The 11,413-nt window shown below is 35.7% G+C and overlaps 5 protein-coding genes across 5 annotated transcripts; 1 reads left to right on the top strand and 4 right to left on the bottom strand.

The window, feature by feature from the left end:
- Window positions 1–1,027: 1,027 nt before the first annotated feature.
- FG379_003187 (putative coiled coil) lies at window positions 1,028–3,643 on the bottom strand (the record flags this gene model as incomplete). The annotated part of the gene is made up of 1 exon (XM_067328845.1): window positions 1,028–3,643. One exon carries the CDS (start codon window positions 3,641–3,643, stop codon window positions 1,028–1,030), a length of 2,616 nt encoding a protein of 871 aa, XP_067184985.1.
- Window positions 3,644–5,670: 2,027 nt separating this feature from the next.
- FG379_003186 (26S protease subunit regulatory subunit 6a) lies at window positions 5,671–6,945 on the top strand (the record flags this gene model as incomplete). The annotated part of the gene is made up of 1 exon (XM_067328844.1): window positions 5,671–6,945. The coding sequence occupies one exon, from the start codon at window positions 5,671–5,673 to the stop codon at window positions 6,943–6,945; it is 1,275 nt and encodes a 424-aa protein (XP_067184984.1).
- Window positions 6,946–7,044: 99 nt separating this feature from the next.
- FG379_003185 (uncharacterized protein) lies at window positions 7,045–9,033 on the bottom strand (the record flags this gene model as incomplete). The annotated part of the gene is made up of 1 exon (XM_067328843.1): window positions 7,045–9,033. One exon carries the CDS (start codon window positions 9,031–9,033, stop codon window positions 7,045–7,047), a length of 1,989 nt encoding a protein of 662 aa, XP_067184983.1.
- A 126-nt stretch (window positions 9,034–9,159) lies between these two features.
- Window positions 9,160–9,644, bottom strand: FG379_003184 (uncharacterized protein; the record flags this gene model as incomplete). Its single annotated transcript, XM_067328842.1, has 4 exons — window positions 9,160–9,249; window positions 9,299–9,376; window positions 9,433–9,573; window positions 9,639–9,644. The coding sequence occupies 4 exons, from the start codon at window positions 9,642–9,644 to the stop codon at window positions 9,160–9,162; spliced, it is 315 nt and encodes a 104-aa protein (XP_067184982.1).
- Window positions 9,645–9,858: 214 nt separating this feature from the next.
- FG379_003183 (uncharacterized protein) lies at window positions 9,859–11,251 on the bottom strand (the record flags this gene model as incomplete). The annotated part of the gene is made up of 2 exons (XM_067328841.1): window positions 9,859–10,906; window positions 10,953–11,251. 2 exons carry the CDS (start codon window positions 11,249–11,251, stop codon window positions 9,859–9,861), a joined length of 1,347 nt encoding a protein of 448 aa, XP_067184981.1.
- Between the last annotated feature and the right edge of the window lie 162 nt (window positions 11,252–11,413).

The following is an 11,413-nucleotide window of genomic DNA, read 5'->3' as shown; positions in this document are numbered from 1 at the left end:
ATGCATGGCTTAATCTTTGAGACAAGCATATGACTACTGGCAGGATCAACCAGGTTACTATCTTAGCGAATTGGCTGAAAATGCAAGAGGGAAATCGGGTAAAGACGCCTCGAAAACAGGAGTGAACCAATCAAGTAGATAGCGAGAAAGCTCAGACTAAGAGAACCACGAGTTACATACAATGGCATCCCCCATACACATACCGAGGACCTTCCCCTACCACGACGATCGGATGATCTGAAACGAGAAACGTGGAAACCCAAGACCACTGAGAGCATGACGGCCAAACGCGACATAGTATATATATGTCCGATTATTCAAAAGTAAGCGACAGAAATCAAAGGGTCACACCCCCACTCACATGTGAGTAACCCATCGAGGACGTCGTCTGGACGGAAGCGGTGGACAATGCCCGGACGGGCGGAAACAACGCCTTTACCCGGACCTCCTCACCACAGCTTCTAACTCCCTGCTTATGTAAATTAAGATGATAACATAAAAACACAAGCTAGCAAATTTAAGAAAGTATTGAACTACATTCAAGTTGCCCCACAGCCAAGAATTCCAAAACGGCGGCCGCGAAGCAACCGAACATTGTACGCCACGAACCAACGGAGGCTAACATACGCTAAAACCGCGGGGAGGCGAACAAATAAAGTCACCATGCATCCCACGCAACAAACGTCGCACCGTGGTCATACAATATGGCTTATCTAAGGTTATGGATACCATACCAATACAACACCTCACGGAATCAGACGTGCATACGGGACTCTCAAGGTCACAAAGACAACCGTTGCACCTCCAAGGAAGTAAGCAATCCAATTACAAGTCCATCAAACGCCATTTCAAGTCGAAATAAACGCCCACAAACTAATAACATCTGTCAACAATCACTTCGCAATGACCGGAAATTCCAGGTTGAGAACACACCACCCTGGAAATTTTCTCCGAAGCCGGACCGCGGGTGGAAATTCACGCGCCAGAGTTAAACAAGAATAAGTATTTGAAAAAAAGATTACTTCCTCTACTTCAAATTAGATGTAATATTCCTAGTGATCCTCCTAATTTGTCTTAATATGCTGGTTATATCGCTCAATATAGAGCCGTCAACAAAGCATACCGGTACTTGACTAGAATGTTGCGTGCCTTCCGAAAATGTATTTATCAGATTGATACATTTATTTATGGTCTCTGATATTTCATTAAGTATTTGAATAATGTCATTAGGCGTTAATGCATCTGTGAATGGTTCAAAGCAATGAATTGTCTCTTTTATCCAAAGTATCCTCATTTTTAAATCCGAAATTCCATTCTGTTGTGCAGTACCAGATAGGTCTTTAAGGGAGATTATTAAGTACGGCACAGTGTCGCTTAGAATTTTGCATATACCTAGAATAACAGGATAGCTTATCGGCAACGGTTCATTGTCTAGCCAAATACATGGATCAAACTTTTGAGAGAGATTAAGTACCCAACATTCTTCATTGTGAAAGTAACCCTTTTCTGATTGAGATGTTATTGAGGTTTGGTCCGCTGATATTGCAATGGCGAATGCACGGTCGTATTGCTTTTGATTGAGAGCGTCTTCTATTTGAGCTTCAATCTCATTATTTTCTGATTTATCAGGAACTTTATTATTATCTGAAGATGAATTGTTTGAAGATGAAGTACTTATATGCGATTCGAATCTACTCATTGTTGATTGTAAATCAGAGACAACGTTGGTCAGGGTCTCGAATGAATCTGCAATGACTCGCGTGAATTCCTCAATTGAAGTTCCATTCTTACTATCATTATTCTTATTTTTTTTGTTGAGTTTCTCGTTGATACTCTTAAATTCCTTTAACATTTTCTCCGCTTTACTGTCTGCAGTATCAAGTTTCTTTGTAATCTTGTTATTATGTTCATTAACTAATGATTCTAATCCTTTTATCGAGTTCAAAGTGTTCTTATTTCCATCTTTTATTCCATGAATTTCAGATATAAGCGATTTTATCTCCTTAATGCTTTCTTCAATTGGAGAAATTTTTTCGTTTACAATCTCCAAAAGTGAGTCTTTGAGACCGTGGATAAAATCTTGTAGGATGACTTTTATATCCTTTGCTAGCAACTCGTTTTTATCTTTTAAATCATTGGGATTACTTTCCATAACGCCGTTTACATAAGACTGTGGGTTCTGTTTGTTATTTTCAATCTCTCTTCCACTTAAATTAAGAGTTCCAAATAATGATGATAAAATATCTGATCTATTATTGCTACATTGAGACTTATTACCGTTTGGTGTGTGATTTTTATCAACTTTAAGGCAAGATGTTGACATTAATGCTGAATAGTAATCGTCAGTTACATCATTCTTTGATTCAGAAATGTTCGCTGTCTTATGGTTTGAGGTGGCGTCATTTGAAACTCCGGGATCTTCTGTGGCATTACCAGAATCAGCTTGATAGGAAGGAACAATTATTGATTCCAAGCCACCAAAGATATTAGAGACAAAAACTTCAATAGGTTGCTTTACTGCCATTTTTTTCTTATCAACATCTACCCCAATATCCATCCATGAGATATTTCTTGGAGGACGGAATGCTGCAGTTTCCAGAATTCTAGATGGAAATAAATACACACCATTAATAGAAAAGTCATTACTCATGGAGAAAATTACAATTTGATTAAAAATATGTATTGCAATATAATCATCCCAAAATGGACTAATAAAATTGGCTATATGCTGTGAAATGCACTTGTTTTCCTCTGAAATATGAATGCCAATTAATTGCGTACTAGTGCAATCTTTTTCAACATCAATTGGAAGAGACAGAAGCTCAACCTTATAAATGTCATTATTAACTGATAAAGTAGAAATACAAACTTTGTCGACTATGCCAGAACCTTCATTTGATTTAATATTTGGAAACACTATAACGTCAAGTAATATCGAATTTTTACCAAGTACTGATTTTGTTCCAAAGTTTCTGAAATACTCTCCAGGGGATAGGTTTACTGAAACTATATCATAAAGCCCATTCTTCGTAAATACAACAATATAGTCTCCAACGAAGTTACATCTGGCAATGTTGACACCACTTGCATAATATACTCTTATGAAACTCGAAAAACCAACACTGTGGCTCTGAGACGGCTTCGAGATCATGGATTTTTGATTCTCTGCTTGAATTAAGTTAAACTCGTATGCAGATCTGTTCCAAATATAGACGCTATTCTCACTCCAGGCGACGAAAAAACGGTCATCTTCCGGGTTGAACAAGACATTTTTCCATCTAAATTCGCCCTTTACAAGTGTACTTACTTTGTCAGATTGAATATTCACCATCGAAATGTCATTTCCGGTTGTATAGACTATGTTATTGGACGTTTGGGAAAGAGAGAAATTTTCCATTCCAAGACCTGCCAATTTGCTGCTGCAATTGGAGTTGTTATTTAATTCTTCATAACAGTGAGTACCTGATTCAAGTAGTATCACTCTCGGAATCTCAGAAAACATATGTACAATGTATTCACGGTTACATTGTAAAGTAGAAACGGTCTGAACCAATGAGACATTCTGAGGATATGTCATCTCAAAGCTCACAGAGCTGTCACGGATAGGACACCACTGTCTTTTTGGAAGATTAAGCAATGTCATTTTCTCTATTCTTTTTAGTCAATGAAACCTAATAATTAAATTCTTGAAGAGATGTAAGTAAACCGCCGTGCGCCAACTGCCGAAGTAATCCGGTGCAAGACAGTCAATGGAGAAAGTGTCTAAATAGAAAAAGACTAAAATTAAAGAAACAAACTGCATGTCAGGTACCTATATAGCAACTATAGGTCGCATACAAACATCTCCAACGATTTATAATGTAATATTAGTGTTATTTCAAACCCACGCAAATATATAGCACTAAAATTTGAAGACGGCTCTAAGAACGTACAAAACTCCCCCACAGGAAGTAAACTCAGCAAAGGTATGAGTGAAATTCTACTGAATTTTATAGACTAGTAGATGCCTAGTCCTCATTATTTATATTAGTAATGTCCAGTACAAATTCATATCACATTATGAACTGAATAAACTCGAATAATTCCGTATTGCCAAATGACCCTTTTATTAGCCCAAACAAAAAAAAACTCGGATTAAAAAGAAGCGTATGAAAAATTAGACAGCTTCACATTGACTAAAACCACAAGACATTACCAAAAAATCGAATAACATCATGTATGTTTCGCCACGAAACAATTTAAAATACTAGAGCTTAACTTGTGTCACTTATCTTATTCATCATTTACTGTCGATCTTCTTTGGATATCATTTGAAAATCCTGCAAATTCTTGCTTAAAAATAATGAACTCCTAAGGAAATTTAATAAATTAAGGCATTAATTAACCTTACACTCATCAGCCGGTAATTCCAGCATTCATTCCATTTTTTTCAGCATGAAAAAATAAGACTAGTGTGGAAATTTTGCATCATATGAGTAAAGCATTCTTATATTAGACTTACCTCAAATTGAGAAAACTTCTCTAGCAATATGAGTTTCTGGATTAATATTTACCAAGAAGACATCATTTACAATTCTCCTAGTTGTGGCAAAAGTCTTCTGAGCGCTATTGCTAGTGAGCGCTTGGTGCTACATTGTGTTTTCCAATATACCGCTTGATCTATAAGTGAGTAACTAGTTACACTTTGACCAAACATGGAGAGAAAAAAGATTAAACATTATTTTATGAATCTTATTATAACATTATTAATTGACCATATTATTCCATTTCTTTCATCCAGTGTAGTTATCAATGATGTGCTGGCCATGTTTCTCCCAAACACTAGTAGTTAATTCAGTTTTAAACATTTTCTTAACTCCCATGTACAAATGGTAGTGCTATGTTGTAAATTATTTAATTAATTCTTACGATAAATTCATTACCTTTTTCTTTAGTTTACAGAAATAGATATTTGATGCTACTGAAACCAATTACTCCATATAATGTATATGAGTACATGTAAATAAATTGCGAAATTACAGTTGTACATAATTAAAATACAAACACTCGAATAATCGTGATGCCAATTGTTGTGTAGATTCAAATTATACCCCTCCAAATAGTTATGTGTAATTCGAAAAACCCAGCCCTACTCCCAACATAATTGTTAAAAAGTTTAATATATACTCATTAGAATTGCAAGGTTATTGCTATGGTTTAAATTATATTCAGGGGCTTTTAAACGGGCATACTAAAAGTTGAACGTTAATCAAGTTTCAAGGAAACAAGGTGAAGAAACAACGCCATTAAAATCCATTCTAAATTAAACGTAGCAGAACAAACCATAATTTACCAATTAAAGATCATTGCTTCTTGCTTGAAAACGAAAAAACAACTGGGGGTATGAAAGTATCTTGAAAATAATATTCCGCCCTGAAGTTTCTGAAGTGAAAGATATGAGAGGAGTAATAACAAAGTAAAGTTATGGATATCTACATATAAAAGTTTGAGGTCAATGGGAATTTGCGCAACATCCAAATCTTTTTCTCCGTACTAAACGATTTGCAATAGACAAGTACAAACAAAAATTCAATTTATAGGCGGCTACAAATAAATTTCTGTGGGAGAGGGGGAATGATTACTTTAAGATCCTTTTTTCTCTTCTGAGTTTTGTAGTGAATTTAATGAAAGATGTCAGTGGAAGAAGGCTCAGATAACTGGTCCTCAGAGGACGCTATTGAGAGTGTGAAAATGTTGAGCGTTTCTGAGCTACAATCAAGAATCAGGCTATTGGACGGCGAGATAAGATTAATGAAGAGCGAAAGCAACCGTTTAAGGCATGAATTAGGGCAGATGAATGAGAGAATTAGGAGCAATACTGAAAAGATTAAACTAAACAAGCAGCTTCCATATTTGGTCGCCAATGTTGTGGAATCTTTAGACTTTGGAAACCAAAATAATGAGGATGATGGAGTTGAATTCGATGGAGATAAGAATGAGAAATGTATGGTTATTAAAACATCATCGAGACAAACAGTTTTTCTCCCAGTTATAGGACTAGTCCCTGAGTCTGAGCTTAAACCAGGAGATTTAGTGGGTGTGAATAAGGATAGCTATCTTATTCTGGACAAGCTCCCACCAGAGTATGATTCGAGAGTAAAAGCTATGGAAGTTGATGAGAAACCAATGGAGGAATACTCAGATATTGGAGGTTTAGATAAGCAAATACAGGAACTAGTTGAAGCAATTGTATTGCCAATGACACACAAAGAGAGGTTTGAAAAGATTGGAATTAAACCTCCGAAAGGTATTTTAATGTATGGACCACCAGGTACTGGTAAAACACTTTTAGCACGTGCATGTGCTGCGCAAACAAAAGCAACATTTTTAAAACTTGCAGGCCCACAGCTTGTGCAAATGTTTATTGGTGACGGTGCCAAAATGGTTAGGGATGCCTTCCAGATTGCACGCGAGAAAGCTCCTTCAATCATTTTTATTGACGAGTTGGATGCAATTGGAATGAAAAGATTTGATAGTGAACATAGTGGCGATCGTGAAGTTCAAAGAACCATGCTTGAACTTCTAAACCAACTAGATGGATTCAGTTCTGATGACCGTGTAAAGGTCATTGCAGCAACAAACAGGCCTGATACACTTGATCCCGCTCTTCTGAGGTCCGGAAGGCTTGACAGAAAAGTTGAACTACCACATCCAAATGAGGAAGCAAGATCCAGGATACTTCAAATACACAGCAGAAAGATGAATGTTGATTTAAACGATGTAAATTTCCAAGAGCTATCTAGATCTACTGACGACTTCAATGGTGCACAACTAAAGGCCGTTTGTGTTGAAGCAGGAATGACGGCTTTAAGGAGAGGAGCGACGATATTATGCCACGAGGACTTTGTAGAAGGAATATCGGCGGTCTTATCGAAAAAAAAGTCTCCCCTGAGCTACTTCTCATAATTGGGGCATATAAACCATTGAATCCCTTTGAAATAAACAACTAGAAAAAAAAGATTATATATACTAGCATTATTCTACTACCAATTAGTGATGACTTTATTAAACGAGCAGCTCATCTCCAAAATAAGGATACTCCTCCCAATCCGGATGCTTTTCAACCAGGGAGTGCTTCATCTCCTTTTCCAGAATATCGAAGAAGACACGTTCAAAGTGTTTGTCGTCCCATTGTATCGGTATTGGTTTGTTCTCTCTATCTAGTAATGCCCAAGTCGTATTTTGTGGAACCAACCCAAGCAACAGTTGACTTCTATAGGCAGTGTTCCTTGTAATACCACCTAAACAGCTTTTCTGAAAACCTGATGGAGTGAGTTGTTCACTTTCCCCGATTTCGAGTGCGTCCTCTGGGTTCTGCTCACCTGGAGATTTGTTTTGATCTCTTTTGCCTTTGCATGATCTCCATAACTTGCTTTTTATAACCGAATCGTCAGAAGATGAAAAGTCAGAGTCCTCAATTGAAGACTCAATCGAACTGTCATCTAGAACTGGTTGTCTGGCCCCGGGATTGTTGAGGCTGGTTGAGTTTCCCTGAAGTTCAAAAAGAGGTTTTTTAGATCTGTGTATAGCGGACGTTGCCAAGTCAATATGCAAATAACCGAGTCTATTGGAAGAAATGAAGGATGTAGCATCAAATGCCCTGTAACAACGTTGCAGACTAAGCTGAATTAGTTGTTCCATATATGAGGGAATTTCCAGGTCTTCCCTGCAGAGAAAACTGGCTATCTGAAATAGATTCAAGTGCATTGAAGTTGCCAGTTTCAACCACCTTACAGATACTTGCATACTTCTTAAACATTCGCTTCGAATAAGTAACTTTCTTTTCAGTCTTTCTGCATCAACATCCGGATTCATATGTTTTATAACCTTTAATTCAGACTTATTAAATGGTATCTTAGATTGGGGCCAATCGTACCAAATCCAATCGAATTGAGCAACATCCAAAACGTCAGGTAAGCAAAGTCCATGATCTATAGGAACAAGCTTATACTTCGTCCTCTTCCCATCAGGAGTACTTAGTGGGTGATCATAGGGGCTATTTGAAGTATTATTTAATGAATTACCGGTTACCTTTGTAGAGTAATTTTGAGGGTTTGGAAGAACAAGAATATTGCTATCATTTCTGTCTAAATTAAACAGGCAAATATCTAGTATACCAATTCTATGCACATCTCTGATACCGAAAATAGAGGGATTGAAATTCCCCACTGTCTCGGATGTAGAAACATACTCCTGAAATGCCCCTAATTTCCAACTTATACTGATATCTTTATTTACATTTAAGTTATTCTTCTCAAATATGTCACCCCATTCTAATGTCACTTTGCTCAAAGAGTTATAGTTAAATGCCTCATGGCATGCCTCCACTAGGGTTGTATCTGGAACACCTGCAAAGTTGTGATAATAAGCATCCCAAATGGCAGTAGCAACCTCCCTGCTTGCCCCTTCACCTGACAAAACTCCTGACCTAAATCCCTGTTGTCCCAGTTTTCCCTGATATCCTCTAGGATTATTAGGTGAGAATGCCTCCTCATCAAGTGGTTTAAACATTGCTACTACTTGTCCTTTTGCATTGTACATACGATACGTGGCTCCAGTGCCGTCCAATGTAAGCTTTGGGTGAACATTTCTTTGCATTGCCAACTTCACCTCAATTACAAGCTTCTGTATTTTTTCAGACCACTTAATTCCGGTACTTCTAATTCCGAAATCAGACTCGTTCATCCTCAACGAATAATGCAAGGGATATTTCTGTTTTTCAAAAATATGCATGAACCTACCATTTGGAATTTCAACCCCTCTATAAAAAAGCTGGACATCTCTAATACTTGTCCCCTCCGGAAGACCCAAATATTTAATAACTAATCTTTTCACCATTTGACAATCATAGAAGGGATAAATTGATAATAAAATTCGTTTGCTTCCCCTTAATTCATCAATATACAATATAAATTTTTGGACCTCATTTTCACCTGCACGTAAAGCATTATGAGTTGAAAAGTATACCTGTTGATTAGCAGGATAGTTATTCATTTGAAATACTTAAAATAAACATTAGAACACTGAATCACTTTTTTTCCAATTTTTGTGGCTTTCCAGACTATTAATTTCATGACGTCTATAAAACGACCGCTTAAGGATAGAGTGAAATTTGTTTGTTCATGTCCAAATTTCTGGAAAGAAAAACTTATTAGACCTCAAAAGCCTTATATTCATACCATCAACAGGATCCTGGTATGACCCTGCAACCTATTTTTAGATTTATTTAAGTCTCATTTAAAAATACTAGGAAGCTTACCTGAATCAGTCCATCTTCAATTACTTTTGAAATCATTAAATGACATTCCTCAAAAGAAGGTTCTTCACATCCAACACCCTAAAAATTATTTGAAAAACAATGCTACTGTTTCTATTGTATGTTTAATCACTTACATCTCCTAAAACTTGTTTTTTGTACCAGTTTATGAGTGATATGTCACTTTGTGGTTGTTGCCATTTACATTCAAGTTCCTTTAGTCTAATAGAAACCGTAATGCAAAAATGAAGATATTTTTTCCATTTGATGGATTTTATCTATTAAAAAAAATGTGATATTCTGAGTATTTGCACACATTAGTGCTTATTTGTTTCAAACATACGGTCATCTGTCGAATTCTTTTCCTGAAAACAGAAATTATGACACAGTAATATCGTTATTTATCCTATGAAAAAAATATTCCTTTTTATATGAAAGGCGTTGAGTTCGTGTGTGGGGGATAAAAAAATAATAATTTAAAGCTCTAAATATTAACACCCTAAAATTGTGGGCATTTACAATAATCATTTTTTATCGACATTAAACTTAAGAATAATACCCTATTACTGCAGTATATATGTAAATCTATTGATTAATTTGCTAAATGCTTTACCTATTTCAGAAACTAAAAGGTATCTGGGGTAGGTTGCTTCTCTACGTTCATGTTGCCTTTTACTTTTTGTTGAATTCCATTCACTATTATTACTCGTTTTTGATGAAGTGATATTTTTTTCTTTAATATCTTTCTCCGAAACTTCAGTAGAGAAATGTATGATATAGTCACCAAAATCATCCTTTTCACATATTGGGGGTCCTCTCTTTTTAAGGACAAGTGGAACATTTGGGTTTGTGTTGGCAGGGACAAATAATCTGAGAGACTTATCTCTAACCTTGATACTTGGGATCTGTATCTCACCCCCAAGAATGGTAGTTTTGGTTGGAAAAGGGATATTTACATGAATGTCGTTATTTATCCATCTCATTTTTGGGTGAGGGATTACATTAATAGTTACAATTAAATCGCCGTACCCTCCTGGACCGTAATTACCTTCCCCGATAAATGTAATTTCCTTTCCACTTTTCGTTCCCCTTGGCACTATCAAATTTAATTTTTTTGGTTTTGAAATGGTTCCAAGACCATTGCAATGCTTACAATTCACTTTTGTACGTCCAACTCCATTACAATGTTCACATTGAGAATACATAGTGAATGATCCTTTTTTTGTTCTTACAATGCCAATACCATTGCAATAAGAGCAAAATGAGGATCCTGCAGTTGACCCATTACCATTACAACTATCACATTTACATTTTGAGGTCGTATTAATTATATGTGTCACCCCATTTACAGAATCAAAAAAATCAATTGTTATATTATGATTAATATTACTCCCTTTGATACTTTTTCTAGAAAAATTATGTCCAAATTCAACAAAATTCTCGAAAAATTGCATAATATTAATATAATCTTTAAGTGAATTAAGTGCCCATGAATTATTGGATAATTCAATGTCTAAGTTGTTTGAACTAAAAAAATTTCCCTCATTTGTTGAATTGTTTAAGCAATCGTATTCCTTTCTTTTAACAGGGTCTGACAATATTTCATAAGCACTAAGAAAAATTACGTTTTCTTTTATTTTGTTGGTATTTTACTTACCTGAGTATTTTACTCATTTCATCCTTTGATTCAATTGAAGGATTCAAATCAGGGTGATATTTCTTTGCAAGTTCGCGAAATCGCTTCTTAATTTCCTCATTAGAAGACTTACTTGAAATACCAAGTACTTTGTACGGATTAATTCTAGTTGAAATGAATCTTTGAAAATATCTCTCTCTAGGAGGGTAATGATGTTTTACAGACAAAATATTGTTGGTTATCTTAAGGTAAAAACAGTTAGAAATACGATTTAAAGTAAACAAACTACCATTTTTGTTTGTCAAAAGCAAATAATTCATCTAGAACTTTTCATTCGAATAAGAGTTCACTATTCTTTCAAGTAAAAGTTTTGTAAACTTTAAATAAATTTCTTTAGATGGAAAGCAAATCTATAAATTCCTCTTCAAATACAATTAAAGGCATGTACATCTAAATCAACCTGAATTTTACGAGCTAATGGT

Source organism: Cryptosporidium bovis (genome assembly GCF_009768925.1).
Source record: "Cryptosporidium bovis isolate 45015 chromosome Unknown contig_6, whole genome shotgun sequence".
NCBI lineage: Eukaryota > Apicomplexa > Conoidasida > Eucoccidiorida > Cryptosporidiidae > Cryptosporidium > Cryptosporidium bovis.
The sequence above is the reverse complement of the archived record's forward strand: the minus strand, read 5'-3'. Positions and strand labels throughout refer to the sequence as shown.